The sequence below is a fragment of the Oncorhynchus gorbuscha genome, linkage group LG01 (genome assembly GCF_021184085.1).
Source record: "Oncorhynchus gorbuscha isolate QuinsamMale2020 ecotype Even-year linkage group LG01, OgorEven_v1.0, whole genome shotgun sequence".
Taxonomy (NCBI): domain Eukaryota; kingdom Metazoa; phylum Chordata; class Actinopteri; order Salmoniformes; family Salmonidae; genus Oncorhynchus; species Oncorhynchus gorbuscha.
Genome location: NC_060173.1, coordinates 94,998,449 through 95,017,682, shown reverse-complemented (window position 1 = coordinate 95,017,682; position 19,234 = coordinate 94,998,449). Strand labels below are relative to the sequence as shown.

The following is a 19,234-nucleotide window of genomic DNA, read 5'->3' as shown; positions in this document are numbered from 1 at the left end:
TAGCACTCATTTCTAATTCATTTAATGAGTTGTAAGTTCATTAATTATGCATGAAGTAGATTGAGACCAGTCTTAAAAGCCAGGTTAAAGAGCGTTTTAATTCCAGAGAGTACTGGCCTATACACAGATTTCCACAGGTTATAAACTCAAAATGACATCATCAGTTTCCCACGATAGCCCCGTTGTTTTTTTGTTTAGGTCCGGAGATGCTTTCTACTCCCCCTCATAAACCAGACATTACAACCTGTCTAAAAGATACAGATTTCTCTCAACAATGGAATAAAACCCAAACATTCTTATCTTGTCTGAAAAGCTTTTTCTCCCCCCTTGACCTTCCCAAGAGGCACAGACAATCAAATTAGTTCTGCTTACATTTTCAGTAACAGCTTAATCAATAACCTTTACTTTTCATATCATAACATAATAGTATTAGAATAAATGGTTTCTAATCATTAACGAATACATAATTGATCATCTAAACTATATTTTCCACTATCAGAAGACATCTCAGTTTGCTGCATTGGTGTCAGAAGTGGAATTGTGTTGCTGGGAGGACATAGAAGGCATTGCCAAGATTTAAGTGAGGGTAGAATTCAAAAGGCTTTGCAGTGATAAATGTTTCATACCCCGAGTAGTGGTTGTAGTAAATGTAGTATTGGAGTCAGGCTCAGAGGTCTTCTTGGTGGACAGGTCTATAGGGCTGCTGCTGATAGCTGCAGGAGTAGAGTCTGACTGATCTGGAGCCTGTTCAGAGTTTGACAAGAAACACAACTGCTTGCAGACTCCTCATTTCTAACAAGACACATGTCACACTCCCACTGCCCTGGCTTTTTACCAAACTGTGCACCAAATCCAAAACCAAATGAGGGGGTTACCGAAGTTGGGGGACTAGCAGGTCCTTCTGTAGCTCAGTTGGTAGAGCATGGTGCTTGTAACGCCAGGGTAGTGGGTTCGATCCCCGGGACCACCCATACGTAGAATGTATGCACACATGACTGCAAGTCGCTTTGGATAAAAGCGTCTGCTAAATGGCATATATTAGGTTTTTCTGAAGGGTTTGGAGTGGTAGCCTGCACCCTGCTGCGGGAGACGGCAGTCTGCGATGGTGTTGAAGTGGAGTCTGACTGATCTGGAGTCTGCTGCTCCTTTGTAGAGGAGCTCTGGACCTCTGCCTCCTGAATGGTTAATGACTGAACTGAGACCTGTTCTTCTGCTGTAGTGGACTGGACTTCTGCCCCAGACTGATCTGAAGCCTGATACTGGTCTGGGACCTGTTGTTCTGGCACTGTATCGCAGGTGCTGGAGGACATCCTCAGATGAAACAGGGTCTGAGCTTCACTCAGCATCCTGAAACACAATAACTAAAACAGTTAACATTTGCTTGAGAGAACCACTTTCAATTTCTTAAAACCCAATGCCACATAAGTTGTTTACCTTTGTGCAAACAAATGCATATCATATAATCTCACCAGAGCCTCCTGTGCTTTGCGGAACTCTGTCTCAAAGTCCTCTGGCTTGTCCTTCTCTGCCTCGTTGTCGCTGCCTACACCACAGAAGAAGGTTGAAGGCAGCTGCAGGTTCCTGGCTTTCTGTTCCTCCTCTGGAGTTGGTCTCTTCTCCCATAAAACCTCAACCTCTGGGTCCAGACCTTCAACACCTTCCTCGGCCTGGCCTGCTGAGAGGAGACGAGTGGAGCAGGTTATTCGTGAAGTAACTTTTGAGGAGAAATTTCACCCCAACCTGTCCTATTCATACCCATCTCTATAGCTGCTTTGGCCATGAAACTTACCAGAACCTGCACTTGCAGCCTCTCTCTCAGGAGGATCCCGGTACCATTTTCCATTCAGGGCTTTAACTGCTGTCTCAAAGTCCTCATCTGCAATATTCACAGCACAAACTAAAGTTAGCAACACTCAACTACAATTACCAAAAGGTTGCTCATGCAGGTAAAAATAAGTTTGAGAGTGTTTCTCACCATCAGTCTGGTCGTCGCTGGTATATCCTGGTTCGTTCTGGTAGCAGAAGAAGGTGAGAGGCAGCAGGAGTTCCTTAGCCAGAAGAGCCTGCTCAACTGTTGGCTGCCTCACATACACCACTTCCACCTCACTGTCGGCCTCCGCATGGGAGGGTGCTATAACACAACACAAATGGAGAGACAACTCAGTCAGGAGGCTCCCTTCCTACAGAAAAGTGTACAGAACAGAGAGACATTGAGAGCAGGAACCGATTAATACAACTATATTAATCTCCAAGGGGAATTTGATTTATTATTATTATTGAAAATTGCATCTACAGAAACTGTCATTTGATTCTAAAAGGCAGGCTAACATTTTATTAACTAGAAAGTCACAAAACCATTTCACTAAGCAGATAGGTGCATGTCTAGGGTTAGTTCCTCATCAAAACACATGCATCTAAAAAAAATTGACACCGTGCATTTCACCACACCGAGCGAGAAGTCTCCTATATCTCTGACAATACTATTACTACTGAGTAAGTCAATCTCAAAAGCATCATAAACATTAGAACCATGGAGCTACAGTGTACTGTACATGAGGCCAACCATAGAGGATAGCAGTTATACCATTTCTTCCTGCTGCTCTAAAACCAATTCAACGATTACTTTCCAGTGGTAGAACAAGTTTTGCTTGTGACATAAAGAACATGCGACCGGAGTTTCAACTCTGGCTCTTTCACTGGGACATATTGTAAATCTCTGGAACAAACCGAACCAGAGTGGGATTTGATTTTACACGTTTGCTACACATCCTGGACTACAAATGTGTGTGTGACATCACATTTCTGTCAGCAAGCATGGCTGGAATCTCCCCGTGTCTCCTTTTAAACAGAGGGAGAAGGACTCTGAATCGCCATCAACACAACTGGCTGCTACCAGGAACGTAGTCATTTCACTCCTCCAATAACTAAACAGCAATTCTAACTTTCATCTGTAGAAGCACGATTGGACAAGGACATCCCGGTCGGCCAAACCCTCCCCTAACCCAGATGATGTTGGGCCAATTGTGCGCCGCCTCATGGGTCTCCCGGTTGCGGCCGGCTGCAACTCAGCCCGGGATCGAACCCGGATCTGTGGTTAAAGGCTGGGAGGTCCGACCGCTGTCTTTAACCTTGGAGCTCTCTGGAGAACTATCCTCCTTGGATGATGGTGGGCTGCTGCCGAAAAACTTTTGGAGAGAGTCTGTTCCAAAGAGGAACTTGGGTGGGGACATCACCATCCTGGAGAGGTTGAGAGGGCTATGTGGAGTACCGGTGGAGGACTTACAGTCAGGGGTGTGTAAAGTCTCATGATTCAGCTCCGTCCGTTCTGTGGTGGAATCCTCCAGGATGGCCACAGCAGCTTGTCCACACACGGTTGTCTCCGTCACTATTGCTTCCTCCTGAGTAAGGGTCTCACTGTTTTAGATTAACTAACTTCTTAGTAATGACTCGGGACGTCGGTTTTGATACGAAAGCTTCTTTTAGTAAGAATACTTGTTTACATTACATTTAACAACAATTGTTTTGGTACAGAGCAATGCAGGTAAGATGCTGTTGGAAAAGTCAGCCATGATCACCCGCACCTGCATATAATTGGCACGTTATCATTAATTTCTCTTGCAAGTCATTCTGGGACTTTGTCAAAAAGCGTAATTCAACACAACCCAATACAATTACATATGCAAATAAATCTAAAGAAATATCTTTACAGATACAGCTCAAAGAATAAACGTAAACATTAACTCTAACACATTAAAGTTACAACACACTGGAGGCGATTGAAGTGACCAGAATCTCATTCTCTTGGGCAGTTTTAGCCTGGTCAAATATATCTCTGAAGGAGTTAGCCACATCCTTCAGTTTGAATCTGACAGCTAACTGCTCAACATTTCCCTTAGTTACCTCGGCAAAGTCAATAGCGCTCCAGACCCAGGCCTTCTCAGCACCCTTCATGGGCTCCAACTTCATAGAAGATGTGACCCAATGGTTGGCGCAGATTTTCAGGACTTGGTCTCTCCTCATGATGAGTCTGACTCGTTTGGTATCGCAGTTCTGCAGTATCTTGAGGTCTCCGATGCCCCTCTCCTTCCACTGGTTCAGGTCTTTGTCATAGCGATACAGCTTTGCCCTGTGGCTGAAACACACGTTTTCATTCTCCTCTCCAGTGGAGATCTCCACCAGGTCTGGCAGGGGAACCACAGGCTCAAAGTACAGGCCGTCCCGCTCCTCCTCCTGGCTAATGTCCTGCTCCTCGTCCGCAGACACCCCGCTCTGGTTCATCTTGGCCAGCGACTTGGCGGGACTGACGACAGGCTGGAAGCTGAAGTTGAAGCCCTCTGTGGATTCTCCAAAGCAGAAGAGGTCCTTCCTGATTGGGCTGCTTGCCAGGGGTAAGGCGTAGACAGAGGTGTCAGCACTGTCTTCCAGAGCCTCCTCTCTCAGGTCATAGTTGTCCCATTCTAAGGTAGGGCCAGTGTTCTCTGCGTGGGGCTTGATATTCAGACCAGAGGTGTTACTGGCTGTCGTGATGTTAGCATGGCTGTCGTCCTCCTTGATCTTGGTTTTGTCATCGGTCAGGAAAGATTTAAGATCTTTCAGGCCGGACTTCATCTCCTCTGCCTTCTGGATGAGATGTGCAGTTCTGCCTGTGTCAACAAGCTTGTGAGGAGTCTGCAGTGGGATGTCTAACAGGAGCCTCTGACACTCCTCAAACTTCAGCTTGAACTCCTCAGCCAGCTCCGGGGTTTTAAACTTGGCAGCGAGTTGCTCCAGTCTGGCATCTCCATCAGAGAAGTCATTAGCCAGCCACATCCAGGCCTTGTCGGAGCCAGCCAAGGGCTTCAGGTTCATGGTGGTGGTGATCCAGTGGTTGGCACACACCTTCAGGACCTGCTCTCTCCTCATCAGCACCCTGAGCCTGCCATTGGTGGCGTTCTTCAGGAACTTGAGGACCCCAACGCCCCTCTCCTTCCACTGGCTGATGTCTCCGTCAAACCTGAAGAGCTTCACTCTCTGGGAGTAGAGGGCCTGTTCGTCCTCTTCTCCTGTGACCAGGTCCACTTTCTCTGGCATCTGGACCACAGGCTCAAACTGGATATTGTCATTATCCTCTGGCTTGTATATGCCCTCTTCATCCTGGTCAGCTGAGGTGTCTGCCCTCTGGTTTGACTGAAGGGATGTGAACAGCTGCTCACCAGCGCGGGTGAAGCCTTTGAAATTGGAGTCAGTCTGACCAAACTGGAAGTCTCCTTGTGAGTTTTTAGCCAAGTCTGCAAAACTGAAGACGTTGGGTTTGCCAATGAAGAGGGGATTTTCATCCTGACCCGTCTTGTCCACTGACAGCACTGATGGATATACACTGACACCAGATTCCTTCTCTCTGTGCTGCTCTGCGATATTCTTCAGGAACATTGACGCAGACCCTGAAGAAGGAGTCTGAGTTTCAGCTGGTAGGGTTTCCTTTGCAGTTTCCTGAGTGCCAAACTTAAAGCCACCTGCTGGGATGGGCATGGTGAAAGAGAAGCCTGCAGCAGTGGGGGTACTGCTTTCAGCCCGAGGAGGGGTCTCAAACTTGAAGGATGCAGGGGAACTTTTATCAACTTTGCCTGTACCAAACTGCAAAGAGCTGTCACCGTTGAAGTTTGCTTTAAACCCAGTGCCTGTGGGTTGAGTAGAGGCAGTCCGACTCCCGAAGTTAAAGCTGAAGGATGATCTGGAAGTGGCAGCTGTGGCTATGCTCTTAACATTGGGATTGGGCATCTGACAGGAGAAACATTGACTAGCAGAGTCGTTGTTTCTGACAAGACATGTGTTACAGTCCCATTGTCCATCCTTCCTTGAAAAAGCAGCACCAAAGTCTGACACTGTTGGCTCTGTTGTTGGTGCTACCTCTACTGTTGATTTTGCTGAAGGGTTAGGAGTTTGACAAGAAACACAACTGCTAGCAGACTCCTCATTTCTAACAAGACACGTGTCACACTCCCACTGCCCTGTTTTTTTGCCAAACTGTGCACCAAATCCAGACCCAATTGAGAGGGTTGCCAAAGCTGGGGCAACAGCAGCAGGTTTTCTTGAAGGGTTAGGAGTTTGACAAGAGAGACAACTGTTTGAAAATGCCTCATTTCTTAAAGTGCACGTATCGCAGTCCCACTGCCCTGGATTTATGCCGAACTGCACACCAAATCCAGAGCCAAATGGCATGGTTGAGGGCTTTGATTCTGCTGCAACTTTTGTGGTTTCTTGCCTCTTTCCAAACTGGGCACCAAAACCAGCAGCAGGTATATAAGTGGTGCCACTGGTTCCAAACGTAAAGGAGGAGGGTATCTGAGCTCCAAAAGACCCAAATCCTTCTCCAATAGATCCTGCGCTGCTGGTGTCTTTTGATGAGTCAGCTCCAAATCCAAAAGTAAATCCTCCCACTGAAGCTGCCCCACTAGTAAACCCTTTGATGTCAGTAGCCGGTGCGCTGTCCAGCTTTGATGGGGCATTAGGGTTGGCAGTCTGGCAGGCAACACACTGCATAACTTTAGCTGCATTTCTTACACAGCACACATCACAGTCCCACTCCCCGTACTTCTTTGCTAATTGGGCAGCAAAGTTTGTCGCCAATGGAGCAGAGAGTTTAGGAAAATTATTTTTCCTATATGACTGATCTTGCTGCATTTTTGGAGATTTGGGAACGATCTTCTGAGCCTCTTCAAACTTTGTCTTGAAGAGCAATGCCTCGTCTTCCGTTTTGTACCGGATGGCCAGTTGCTCAGGCCTTGGTTCCTCATCCGCATAATCAACGGCATTCCAGACCCAGGACTTGTCAGATCCAGCATTTGATTTCAGGATCATATCTGGCGTGATGTAGTGGTTAGCGCAGATCTTCAGAACCTGCTCCCTCCTCATCAGCAGACGCACTTTCCCTGATGTATTGTGCTTTAGGATTTTGACTAAGCCGATACCTCTCTCTTTCCACTCTTTTGTCTCCGCATCGAATCTGAACAGCTTGGCCCTGTTACAGAACATCTCCTCCTCTTCCTCCTCTCCAGTCTTCACGTCTACTTTGTCAGGGAGGGGCACAATAGGCTCAAAGTGAGGCCCATCCTCGTCTTCCTCCACATGAGTGCTTTTGTTATTGCTCTCGGCTCGCTTCTCCTCCTCTGCTGTGTTTGCCAGCCCAAATACCGGCGTGGTTACATCAGTGAAACTAAATGGCTGGTCAAATTTTCCAAACGGGTTTGGTTTGTCCTGGATCTGGATTGAGTCATTAAAGGAGAACCCAGGAGCGCTTTTAGTGCCAAAGGTAAAAATCCCTCCCTTACTAGGAGGCACTTGGGGCTTCCCCTCTGAGGGTCCCTCTGATTTGGTGGGAATGTCTGACGTTAGAAGCTTCAACAGGGTCTCACTATTTTTGGACTTGAAAGTGAAGTCCCCGTCATTGGATTTAAAGTTGGAGTTGAATTTAAAGGCAGCGGATGATGGAGTGGACTGGGCGACTATTCCAGCACCAAAGCTAAGCACTTTAGGAGGCTCAGCAGGGATCGGCTGGCCAAAATACATCTTCCCAAAGTCCACAGGCTTTCTCTCAATGCTCTTAGCTGGTTGGACAGGTACGACGAAGGGCTTGATGAAGTAGCCAGACTCAGGGATGGGAGGGTTGGTGGTGGGCTGAGAGTCGGCCCCAAATCTAAAAGTAAATCCTCCCACTGAAGCTGACCCACCAGTAAAGACTTTGGTTTTAGTAGCCTGTTTGTCTTGAGTCACGTCCTGGTCCTCGTCCACAGACACTCTGATCCGGTTCAGCTTGGCCAGGGACTTGGAGGGACTGATAACTGGTTGGAAGCTGAAGCCAGAGGGGCTACTGGCTAAATGAAGGGCAGATCCAACTTCAAAAGGAAAACAGTTAGATAAATACATTTTAAAAGGCACAATTGTTATTATTTTTTCCCTAGCCAAACAGCAGCCAGCCACATGGTTAGTTTTAAAGCAGTGGGGTGGGGCTGGAGAAATGTAACCTCTTTCAAATAAATAACTGAAATGATGCAAGGACAAGATCAAAGGATAGATTTAAACATTTTTAACTATAAACACTTATTTGTGCATCTTGTGGGTTATGCTGAGGTAATACGTGTGTACTAAGCTCCTGAGACAAGAATCGATGTGTATATATATCAATAAATATGGCAGATTGGACTTTTAATTGAACAGAGCATATAACAGAGCATATATATACCACTAAAATATAGTCTTCATTGTTCTGTATGCACGAGATATAAGCTTTACCTTTTCTAGATATCTTTACCATTTCCTCATTGAATACATTCTCCATTCGGTCTTGTAGTTCAGAGAGTGACTTCTTGACATCCTCAATGGAGACATGAGGGTTAAAAGTGCTGAGTAAGCCCTCAATTCCCGGCGGGACAGAGAAAGACTGGAAACTCTATGAGAGATCGGAAAACAAGGTAAAGTCATGTAACCATAGAAAGGAGATTTTTGGAGGCATACCACAGAAGTCTAGAGAAGCTGTTTCCTCTGTTAACAGAATGAGTGATGTCACCTTGAGAAAATGGATGTGATCCTCTGTGTGTGAGAGCTGCTCCAGCTCAGCGTCCTTCCTCCTCAGCTCAACCACCTCCTCCTCCAGTTGCTTCAGGTGTCCTTCAGTTCGACTCACTTCAGCCATCTCCTTGGCTTTGATCAGCTGCTTCACCTCAGAGCTCCTTCTCTCAATGGAGCGGATAAGCTCAGGAAAGATCCTCTCACTGTCCTCCACTGCTGCCTGTGCAGAGCTCTGTTAGGACACACAGAGAGGACAGGGCCCACTTCAACCATTCCACTCACTCAGCTCTCATCAGGACCCTAGTCAGCTTGTTCCCCACAGTGGGGTTCAGTGGGATTACAGTTTCTTAGACAAAAAGAAAGTATTTTTTTGAGAAGGCAATCAGCCAAAGGACCTCTTCAAGAATTACCTTGATAAACTGTATAGACTGTCTCGCCCCCAATACCCCCATCTCCGTCTTCTGGATTCTCTGCTTTAATATCTGCTGTTTCTCATCCAACTGTTTCTGAACAAAAATATTAAATGTTAAATACATCACAAAAAACACCAAATTAAAGAAAGTATTGTGCTATGTACAATATCAAATGTTGATAGATTTTAATATTTAAAAAACCCAATGTAAATCAAAACCATGAGGTAATAAAAATAAGAAAAGTATAATTCAAATGTAGAATAGATTTAGAATGTGGAGTAGACTTCATAAGACAATAAGACTTAATAAGAGGCACAGGATATTTTATGGTGCATCGGGCTTTTTCCTGTTTGAGCCCTTAGAACACTTAGTAATCAACTGTGGTAATAGACATGAGAGTGAAATACAAAACTCATGTCCTTACCTGTTTTTCAGTTCTTTCTGCTGCAGCTGACACTGTATCATGGCCTTTATGTTCATCCACTGTACAAAGATAACAGATACACTGCTGATCTGTACGGCAGTAAACCTCCAGCAGTTTATCATGATGAGAGCAGATCATCTCATGGAGTTGTGTGGATGCTTTGACCAGCTTGTGCTTCTTTAATGGAGCTACTTCATAATGAGGCTGTAGATGAGTCTCGCAGTAAGAGGCCAGACACACCAGACAGAATTTCACAGATTTGAGTTTTCTCCCAATGCAGAAATCACACTCCACATCTCCAGGTTCAGCATAACAGTGAGAAGCTGAAGCAGCATGTAGTCTTGTATTCTTCAGTTTCTCCACCAATTCAATCAGTAGAGTATTTTTGTTCAGAACAGGCCTCAGGGTAAAGGTCTTTCTGCAGTCTGGGCAGCTGTAGACACCGTTAAGATCACCCTGATTCCAGCAGTCCTCAATACAGCCCATACAGTAGTTGTGTCCACAGGGAATAGCCACCGGATATTTCAGCAGATCCAGGCAAATTGAACAATTCATCAAGTCCATTGCATCTGCCATTATAGTAAACACATCAACAGGCTGAGCAGCAAAGTATCACAGATCAGTTTCGTTTCTCTGGAAATGCTTGTTGTGTTGGAGATTGGGAACATTTCCTGATTCGGTGGGTGTTGTTTGTGCTGTACTTTGTCTGTAGGGGGTGTGGTGTTGGACAGAGGCCAGGCTAGGATTGCAGGACTCTGTCTCTTTTAGGAAACGGAAGTGATGTAAAGTTAAAACTGATCAAATGTATCCACACTTTAACTAACAGATTAAATAAACAAAAGGTGTATTTTTCATACCTGTATTTGCAGGTAGAAAAAGTGTTGATAGTATTAGGTTCTAATTACCAGAGTAAGAACCAGACGGACACTATGAAAGCTTAAACCAAGTTTATTCTTCCCAAAGGATCGAACAGCTGAACAGACAAAGACATGGTTACAATAGTGGTGGTATATGTACCCCACTTTAGGTGGAATCTCCTCCTTCTCGCTAAACATTGCTATACATCTTTATTGCTAGGCAGGAAACCAAGTGATATGGGCAATAAACGGTTCCTTTTCCCTTAACGTGACCTGACCTCGACCCCCTTATCCACGGCTCTCTCCCCTTATCAGTACTGCCACGTGACTGCTTTCCCTGCATTCAGCCCCTCCCACCCACCATAACACTCCCTCCTACAGACATCTCCTGGTGTAAACTCTGGGCTATTGCACCCCTCATGTCTCTATTAGAACTAATGATTAATAATAGTTCAAGCTCAGAAATCCAAACCCATCAATAGTATAGATTCTGGAATGTTCATTCATGTTACCGCTTCTAACTCAAACACGACAGCAATTTAGTGATGGGTCCTTTGCTATTGAACGGATCATTTTCGTGAACGTCAGGAACCAAATCGCGAAAGAGACGTTCATTTTGGCTCCCTGATTTGAACCTACTACTACTGCTTTTTGAGCTCAAAGTAAAGTTTTTCTGCAGATAAGTTACAAAATAATTTTCTAAAGAAACTGGCCATCTTTTATTTCACCTTTATTTAACCAGGTAAGCCAGTTCAGAACAAGTTCTCATTTACAACTGCGACCTGGCCAAGATAAAGTAAAGTGCGACAAAAACAAAACAGAGTTACACACAAACAAACGTACAGTCAATAACACAAAATAAAATAAAAATATATGTACAGTGTGTGCAAATGTAGAAGATTAGGGAGGTAGGCAATAAATAGGCCCTAGAGGCAAAAATAATTACAGCATTAATATTGGAGTGATAGATGTGCAAATGATGATGTGCAATTAGAGATACTGGGGTGCAAAAGAGCCAGAGGGTAAGTAATAATACGGGGATGAGTTAGTGGGGTGTGCTATTTACATATTGACTGTGTACAGGTACAGCTGCTCTGACAGCTGATGCTTAAAGTTAGAGAGGGAGATATAAGTCTCCAGCTTCACAGATTTTTGCAATTCGTTCCATTCATTGGCAGCAGAGAACTGGAAGGAAAGGCAGCCAAAGGAAGTGTTGGCTTTGGGGGTGACCAGTGCAATATACCTGCTGGAGTGCGTGCTACTGGTGGGTGTTGCTAATAATTTGGAGAGGTAAAAAATGACCTAACATAATGGTAGCCTACCTTTTGCACAATATATTTGAGATTTGCTAATTTTTTCATGGTACTAGGTATATTTTTTAAAATAATTTTAAATGAAGATTCAAAAGGCCGTCACCGAAAAGACTTGGAATGCCCATAGCCACTTTTCCATCCACAGGTTTTATGAAAGTCATACTGTATTAATGAAAACCACGACAGTTTTGGTAGAAAGAGGAAGGTTCAGTACAATTTCATTAATACCTACAGTGGGGCAAAAATGTATTTTGTCAGCCACCAATTGTGCAAGTTCTCCCGCTTAAAAAGATGAGAGGCCTGTAATTTTCATCATAGGTACACTTCAACTATGACAGACGAGATTTTTTTCTCCAGATAATCACATTGTAGGATTTTTAATGAATTTATTTGCAAATTATTGTGGAAAATAAGTATTTGGTCACCTACAAACAAGCAAGATTACTGGCTCTCACAGACCTGTAACTTCAAGAGGCTTCTCTGTCCTCCACTCATTACCTGTATTAATGGCACCTGTTTGAACTTATCAGTATAAAAGACACCTGTCCACAACCTCAAACAGTCACACTCCAAACTCCACTATGGCCAAGACCAAAGAGCTGTCAAAGGACACCAGAAACAAAATTGTAGACCTGCACCAGGCTGGGAAGACTGAATCTGCAATAGGTAAGCAGCTTGGTTTGAAGAAATCAACTGTGGGAGCAATTATTAGGAAATTGGAGACATACAAGACCACTGATAATCTCCCTCGATCTCACAAGATCTCACCCCGTGGGGTCAAAATGATCACAAGAACGGTGAGCTAAAATCCCAGAACCACACGGGGGGACCTAGTGAATGACCTGCAGAGAGCTGGGACCAAAGTAACAAAGCCTACCATCAGTAACACACTACGCCTCCAGGGACTCAAATCCTGCAGTGCCAGACGTGTTCCCCTGCTTAAGCCAGTACATGTCCAGGCCCGTCTGCAGTTTGCTGATTAGGTTAGCCTCAAACAATCCCCACTGAATACAGGCTCTACTCCAGATAAATTGTATTACCTTAAATAATCATCACATGCATTCACGATCAGGATGATATGAAACTAGATTTGTACCACAAAGCAGGATAAATGATTAGCCTAAATATTCTGAAATAATTTTAAACTGTTTTAATTGGGCATGGGCTCGTTGACTCAACAACCAAACACATACGTTTTGCTTTCTTAGTGAACCAGAAAAGCAATAGTTAGCCCCACTGTCATCTTTTTAGGTGCATTCTGTCGATAATGAAAAGCCTGAAACCAATACGTCTGTAGTTTTTGTACATTTAGCTAAAACACATACAATATAGAGTAGCAGTCAAAAGTTTGGACAAACCTACTCATTCCAGGGTTTTTCTTTATTTTTTACTATTTTCTACATAGTAGAATAATGGTGAAGGCATCAAAATCTATAGCATCAAAACTACAAAATAACACATGGAATCATGCAGTAAACAAAAAAGTTAAGCAAATCTAAATATATTCGATATGAGATTCTTCAAAGTACCCACCATTTGCCTTCATGACAGCTTTGCACACTTGGCATTCTCCCAACCAGCTACATGAGGTAGTCACCTGGAATGCATTTCAATTAACAGGTGTGCCTTCTTAAAAGTTAATTTGTGGAATATCTTTCCTTCTTAATGAGCCGAGCAGTGGAAAAAAATAGTGGTCTGGGTCTGTTGTTCATGGTTTGGGCGAGGCCCCTTAGTTCCAGTGACCGGAAATCTTAATGCTATAGCATACAATGACATTCTAGACAATTCTGTGCTTCCAACTTTGTGCCAACAGTTTGGGGAAGGCCTTTTACGGTTTCAGCATGACAATCACCCTGTGCACAAAGCGAGGTCCATACAGAGGGGGTTTGTCTCAATCGATATGGAAGAACTTAACTGGCCTGCACATAGCCCTGACCTCAACCAAATCAAACACCTTTCGGATGAATTGGAATGTCGACTGCGAGCCAGGGCTAACCGCCCAAGATCAGTGCCAGACCTCACTAATGGTCTTGTGGCTGAATAGAAGCAAGTCCCTGCAGCAATGTTGCAACATCTAGTGGAAAGCCTCCCCAGAAGAGTGGAGACTGTTAAAGCAGCAAGGGGGACCAACTCCATATTAATGACTATGATTTTGGAATGAGATGTTCAACGCCAGGTGTCCACATACTTTTAGTCATGTAGTGTGTTTGAAATCGTAAAGGGCATCCTCATAATTATCAGTATAAAGCAACTTTATTTCTAAAGACATTCTCCAGCATCATTTATATATTGACAATAAGAATTGTTTCAATGCCAAGTGATATTTGTCAACAGAAAACCATGGAAGCTTCTTCCACAACCACAAGATATGTCATCCCCCTCCCAAAGTGTCACACAGCAGGTTATAGTTCTTCATATTCCTACTTTCGGAGTTTAAGATGAACAAGGTTCGTCTCAATGATTTGCACATTATGAAATCAATGTATACACAAAAACACACCACCACACCTAAAAGTATTCACAGGGAGCAGGAGAGAGGAACATAGTTCATTTTGAACAGAGGTTGGTTTTTAAACAAGGTTTCTTGTTAATCTCAATTAAGGCTTAATTATGCAAAACAATCCAGTTAGGGAGCTTATGAAGGAACCAGCGTTTTGAACTTTTAATAGAACACATGAAAATAATTTAATGTACATTATACACAAAAATAAAGTCTGGAGATTCACGCAGTCACATGCTGCCCTCAGGGTGGGGCAACACTTATGAAAAGGAGACCATCTCGGTCTCAAATGACACCCTATTTCCCCTGTAGTACACTACCAGAACCCTGCAAAAAAACAAAACATGTTTTACATTACATGAGGTATAGGGTCTCATTTGAGATTTGCCTACTATAGTTGTCCACTCCACAGTTTGAAAGCCTATCACTGTCCAGTCCATGGCCAGAGTGAAGGCCGATAGACGTCCAGTCAGAGACCAGATTTCAACCCTACAGTTGAGTTGTCAACAGTCAGTGAACAGAGCGAAGCTCTACAGTTGAGTTGTCAACAGTCAGTGAACAGAGCGAAGCTCTACAGTTGAGTTGTCAACAGTCAGTGAACAGAGCGAAGCTCTACAGTTGAGTTGTCAACAGTCAGTGAACAGAGCGAAGCTCTACAGTTGAGTTGTCAAGTGCCAGTGAACAGAGCGAAGCTCTACAGTTGAGTTGTCAACAGTCAGTGAACAGAACAAAGCTCTACAGTTGTCCACATTCGGTGATGACAATCTTCTTGCTGGGTTTGCCAGTCTTGGTGCCCAGCTCTCCCATGCTGCGAACCACATCCATGCCCTCTCTGACGAAGCCAAAGGCCACGTGTTTGAAGTCCAAGTGCTCAGCCTTCTTCAAAGTGATGAAGAACTGGGAGTTGTTGGTGTCTCGGCCGTGGTTGGCCATGGACAGCAGCCCCGGGCCTGTGTGGCGCACGTCAAAATTCTCATCCTCAAACTTGTGCCCGTAGATGGATTTCCCTCCTGTCCCATCCTGGTTGGTGATGTCTCCACCCTGAGGAAAGAGGACAATACAGAGACCGGACCAAGCAGAGTTATACATTCTTGCAGAGGTTTACAAAATGTTTTATGTTCCAAGAGGCACTAACTGTGACCTATGTTTTGGGAAACATGGTATTGAAGGATATGAAAGCACTTTGGCTCTGATTGTTGTCTGGTTTGAGGCAAACCCCCTCTGGTTTGAGGCTAACCCCACAACTCCCTGCTTCTCACCTGACACATGAAGTCGGGTACGACCCTGTGGAAGACAGTGTTGCGCAGCCCGAAGCCTTTCTGTCCTGTACAAAGCGCTCTGAAGTTCTCAGCTGTCTTGGGGACGATGTGAGAGAACAGTTCTATGGTGACCGTTCCCAGGGGTTCGTCGTCAGCGGAGATAGAGAGGTACACCTGGGGGCAGAGTTTGATATTAATTATTTTACAGGCCTTCGTGGACTCTAGAAATATTATTAAACATTATTGTAGGTGGAAGGGACAAAAGTGGTAGGTGGTCCACCTATACATTAGCAGACAGGGGAAACACTGACCTGGGGATTGGTGTCTCTGGAATGTTCCTGTACCCTGGACAGCTGGGGGGAGGAGAGGGTGGAGGCCTCTGATTGGCTCATTTGACGCTGACACTCACAGAAGGTCTTCCTGAAACTCTCGGCCAGCTCCGCGGTCTTAAACTTGGCTGCCAACTGTTCCACCTTACCCTCACCCTCTGGATTTTTTTGTTGTTGATAAAAAAATATTTATCAATTCAAATGATATACGAATCAATATATTTCCGTAGCTTTGTGTGTGTGTTGCCGAGCTATGTATAGACCTACCTGAAAAGTCAGTAGCTGTCCAGACTAGGGCTTGGTTAGAGGTGTTCATGGGTTTGAGCTCCATGCTCTGACAGATGGTGTGATTGGCACAGACCTTCAGCACCTGCTCCCTCCTCATCAGCACCCGGTAGAACCGCTTATCGGGGTGGAAGAGGATCTTGATGTCTCCCACACCCCTCTCCTTCCACTGGCCCAGGTCTCTCTCCCAGCGGTACAGCTTGGTACGCTCCTTAAACAGGATCTCCTCATCCTCCTCCCCTGACTTAGTCTCCACCTGGACAACACAGTTACACGCAGGTTAATGACGAGACCAAGGGCTCATTAATCAGGAGGGTGTAAGATTACAGAACTCATATAGAAATGTGTTGAGTAGAACGTGCAAGATTCTCTGTCATATAGATAGTCTAGAGCTGGCATTACTCCACATTCTATGCCTCCACCTAGAACACATTTAGTCAGTTATAACGCTTGGAACTCAGCATTAAAGGAAAGGTTCACCCATTTTGAATGTTATATTGTTTTTGTGCATCTATGAGTGATGTTCTATCGATTCCCTGGGTCATTTCATGTTTTCATGTGTATCAGAGTTATTGTGGTTCGAGCAGGCAGAAATGCCTCCGGTATGACGTAGCATTGTGATAAAGTCGCTCTCACTACACTGGAAATTAAGAGGAATAAGCCTTTTAGATCGCAAAATCATCTATCATACATGTCAGATTTCAATACTGGCTGATGTCACAACTCGGGAGGATTTCTTCTCTCAACGTTTCCCATGTGCCTTACAGACTCCACTCTGTTAGGCACATCGATCTGCAGTTTGAACACGGTGAGATTGTAGACTCCTAAATTGATAGCTGTAAAATCTCCTCAACAAACTGCACTAACTAACATACTGATATTATCTTCTGTATTATAGCGTGTAGCTGTGTTTGCCCGTAGAGAGAGCATTGCATTGTGGATTTTGTAGACGACTTGAGATGCAACAAACAATTTTCCATGTTGCTCCAAACCTTATTATGATGGCAAAATGAAAAATAAATTCACAAAAAAATGTTTCTCACATTTTAGTGTTATTTAACCCTGTAAATTAAAGAATGAGTGGTTTTATGTGTATTTTCCCTTTAAACAGATTGATTGGGGTAAGGCCCTGCGTTAGACAGGTGTCCTGTCCAGGCGGTGTACTTGTACAACAAGCTGCCTCACTACAGAAACCGGTCTGCTCCTATGAGCCGTTCTGGCTCGCACACGCCAAGGCTACTTACTTTACTTCATAACATGACATTCCCAGTAAGGGGAAGTGGAGAAAGATGAGTTGCAGTGCATTGATAAGTACCTCTGGTAGAGAGACTATGGGTTCAAAGTCAATGCCCACATTATTAGTGTCCCCTTCATCACACTCCTCCTCCCCTCCCTCAGCTTTGGCTGGGTCTGCAGCTCCAAACAACGTAGCCCCGGCATTCGCCCACGAGAAGTTGGAATCTAACAATGAAAGATAAAAAAGTTAAATGAAATGCTTGTTTTCACTGAAACAAAGCTCAGTTGTCACGGTGACGAATAGAAATCTTAAGAACACACAACATATTGAATTTTCTTCAGTCAATCGCATTCAGAAAACGTAGAAGTACCAACCTTGTTTTCCAAAGGCAAATTCCCCCCCAGTGTTATGTGCCAGATCAGCAAAGGAGAATCCTTCCCCTCCTAGAGCACTGAAGCCCAATGAGCCAAATGAGTTAAGAGCATCTGTAAAAGAGAAAGCAAGGAAGAGAAGACATCTCAGTTTGCTGCATTGGTGTCAGAAGTGGAATTTTTGTTGCTGGGAGGACATAGAAGGCATTGCCAAGAGTTAAGTGAGGGTAGAATTCAAAAGGCTTTGCAGTGATAAATGTTTCATACCCCGAGTAGTGGTTGTAGTAAATGTAGTATTGGAGTCAGGCTCAGAGGTCTTCTTGGCGGACAGGTCTATAGGGCTGCTGCTGATAGCTGCAGGAGTAGAGTCTGACTGATCTGGAGCCTGTTCCCCGCTGCTGGCAGCAGGGTTTAGAGTTTGACAAGAAACACAACTGCTTGCAGACTCCTCATTTCTAACAAGACACATGTCACACTCCCACTGCCCTGGCTTTTTGCCAAACTGTGCACCAAATCCAAAACCAAATGAGGGGGTTACCAAAGCTGGGGGACTAGCAGCAGGTTTTTCTGAAGGGTTTGGAGTGGTAGCCTGCTCCCTGCTGCGGGAGACGGCAGTCTGCGATGGTGTTGAAGTGGAGTCTGACTGATCTGGAGTCTGCTGCTCCTCTGTGGTGGACTGGACCTCTGCCTCCTGGATGGTTACTGATTGAACTGGGACCTGTTCCTCTGCTATAGAGGACTGGACATCTGCCTCCTGGATGGTTACTGATTGAACTGGGACCTGTTCCTCTGCTGTAGAAGATTGGATGTCTGCATCCTGGATGGTAACTGACTGTTCTGTGGCCTGTTCCTGGCTACCTGGGGTTGGGATTTCAGCCTCCTGAATGGTTAAGGACTGATCTGGGACATATTCCTCTGCTGTAGAAGACTGGACTTCTGCCCCAGACTGATCTGAAGCCTGTTCCTGGCTGCTGGGGTACTGGTCTGGGACCTGTAGTTCTGGCACTGTATCGCAGGTGCTGGAGGACACATCCTCAGATGAAACAGGGTCTGAGCTTCTCTCAGCATCCTGAAACACAATAACTAAAACAGTTAACATTTGCTTGAGAGAACCACTTTCAATTTCTTAAAACCCAATGCCACATAAGTTGTTTACCTTTGTGCAAACAAATGCATATCATATAGTCTCACCAGAGCCTCCTGTGCTTTGCGGAACTCTGTCTCAAAGTCCTCTGGCTTGTCCTTCTCTGCCTCGCTGTCGCTGCCTACACCACAGAAGAAGGTTGAAGGCAGCTGCAGGTTCCTGGCTTTCTGTTCCTCCTCTGGAGTTGGCCTCTTCTCCCATAAAACCTCAACCTCCGGGTCCAGACCTTCAACACCTGCCTCGGCCTGGCCTGCTGAGAGGAGACGAGTGGTTTCTGTACAGCACTTTGAGATATCAGCTGATGTACGAAGGGCTATATAAATAAATTTGATTTGATTTGATTTGATTTGGAGCAGGTTATTCGTGAAGTAACTTTTGAGGAGAAATTTCACCCCAACCTGTCCTATTCATACCCATCTCTATAGCTGCTTTGGCCATGAAACTTACCAGAACCTGCACTTGCAGCCTCTCTCTCAGGAGGATCCTGGTATAGTATTCCATTCAGGGCTTTAACTGCTGTCTCAAAGTCCTCATCTGCAATATTCACAGCACAAACTA

The 19,234-nt window shown here is 44.8% G+C and overlaps 2 protein-coding genes across 4 annotated transcripts in view; both read right to left on the bottom strand.

Moving 5' to 3' along the window:
• Positions 1 to 364: 364 nt before the first annotated feature.
• ranbp2 (RAN binding protein 2) overlaps positions 365 to 19,234 on the bottom strand; it is a 45,808-nt gene continuing 26,938 nt past the window's right edge. Inside the window, exons 21-29 of one of the 3 annotated variants that reach the window (XM_046366665.1) lie at positions 19,124 to 19,210; positions 18,724 to 18,929; positions 17,800 to 18,601; positions 17,536 to 17,646; positions 17,240 to 17,385; positions 15,907 to 16,180; positions 15,622 to 15,797; positions 15,311 to 15,484; positions 12,913 to 15,092 (exon numbers count right to left, since the gene is read on the bottom strand). In XM_046366665.1, coding sequence (XP_046222621.1) covers positions 14,787 to 15,092; positions 15,311 to 15,484; positions 15,622 to 15,797; positions 15,907 to 16,180; positions 17,240 to 17,385; positions 17,536 to 17,646; positions 17,800 to 18,601; positions 18,724 to 18,929; positions 19,124 to 19,210 — 2,282 coding nt within the window. In that variant the 3' untranslated portion in view covers positions 12,913 to 14,786. Of the gene's footprint in view, positions 1,348 to 1,469; positions 1,676 to 12,912; positions 15,093 to 15,310; positions 15,485 to 15,621; positions 15,798 to 15,906; positions 16,181 to 17,239; positions 17,386 to 17,535; positions 17,647 to 17,799; positions 18,602 to 18,723; positions 18,930 to 19,123; positions 19,211 to 19,234 lie in introns of those variants that run through there. The other 2 variants (XM_046366675.1, XM_046366683.1) reach the window with 2 other exon arrangements.
• Positions 2,138 to 8,247, bottom strand: LOC124046376 (E3 SUMO-protein ligase RanBP2-like). The gene is made up of 2 exons (XM_046366694.1): positions 3,768 to 8,247; positions 2,138 to 3,385 (listed from the first exon to the last, which is right to left on the bottom strand). The coding sequence occupies exons 1-2, from the start codon at positions 7,900 to 7,902 to the stop codon at positions 3,066 to 3,068; spliced, it is 4,455 nt and encodes a 1,484-aa protein (XP_046222650.1). The 5' UTR covers positions 7,903 to 8,247; the 3' UTR covers positions 2,138 to 3,065.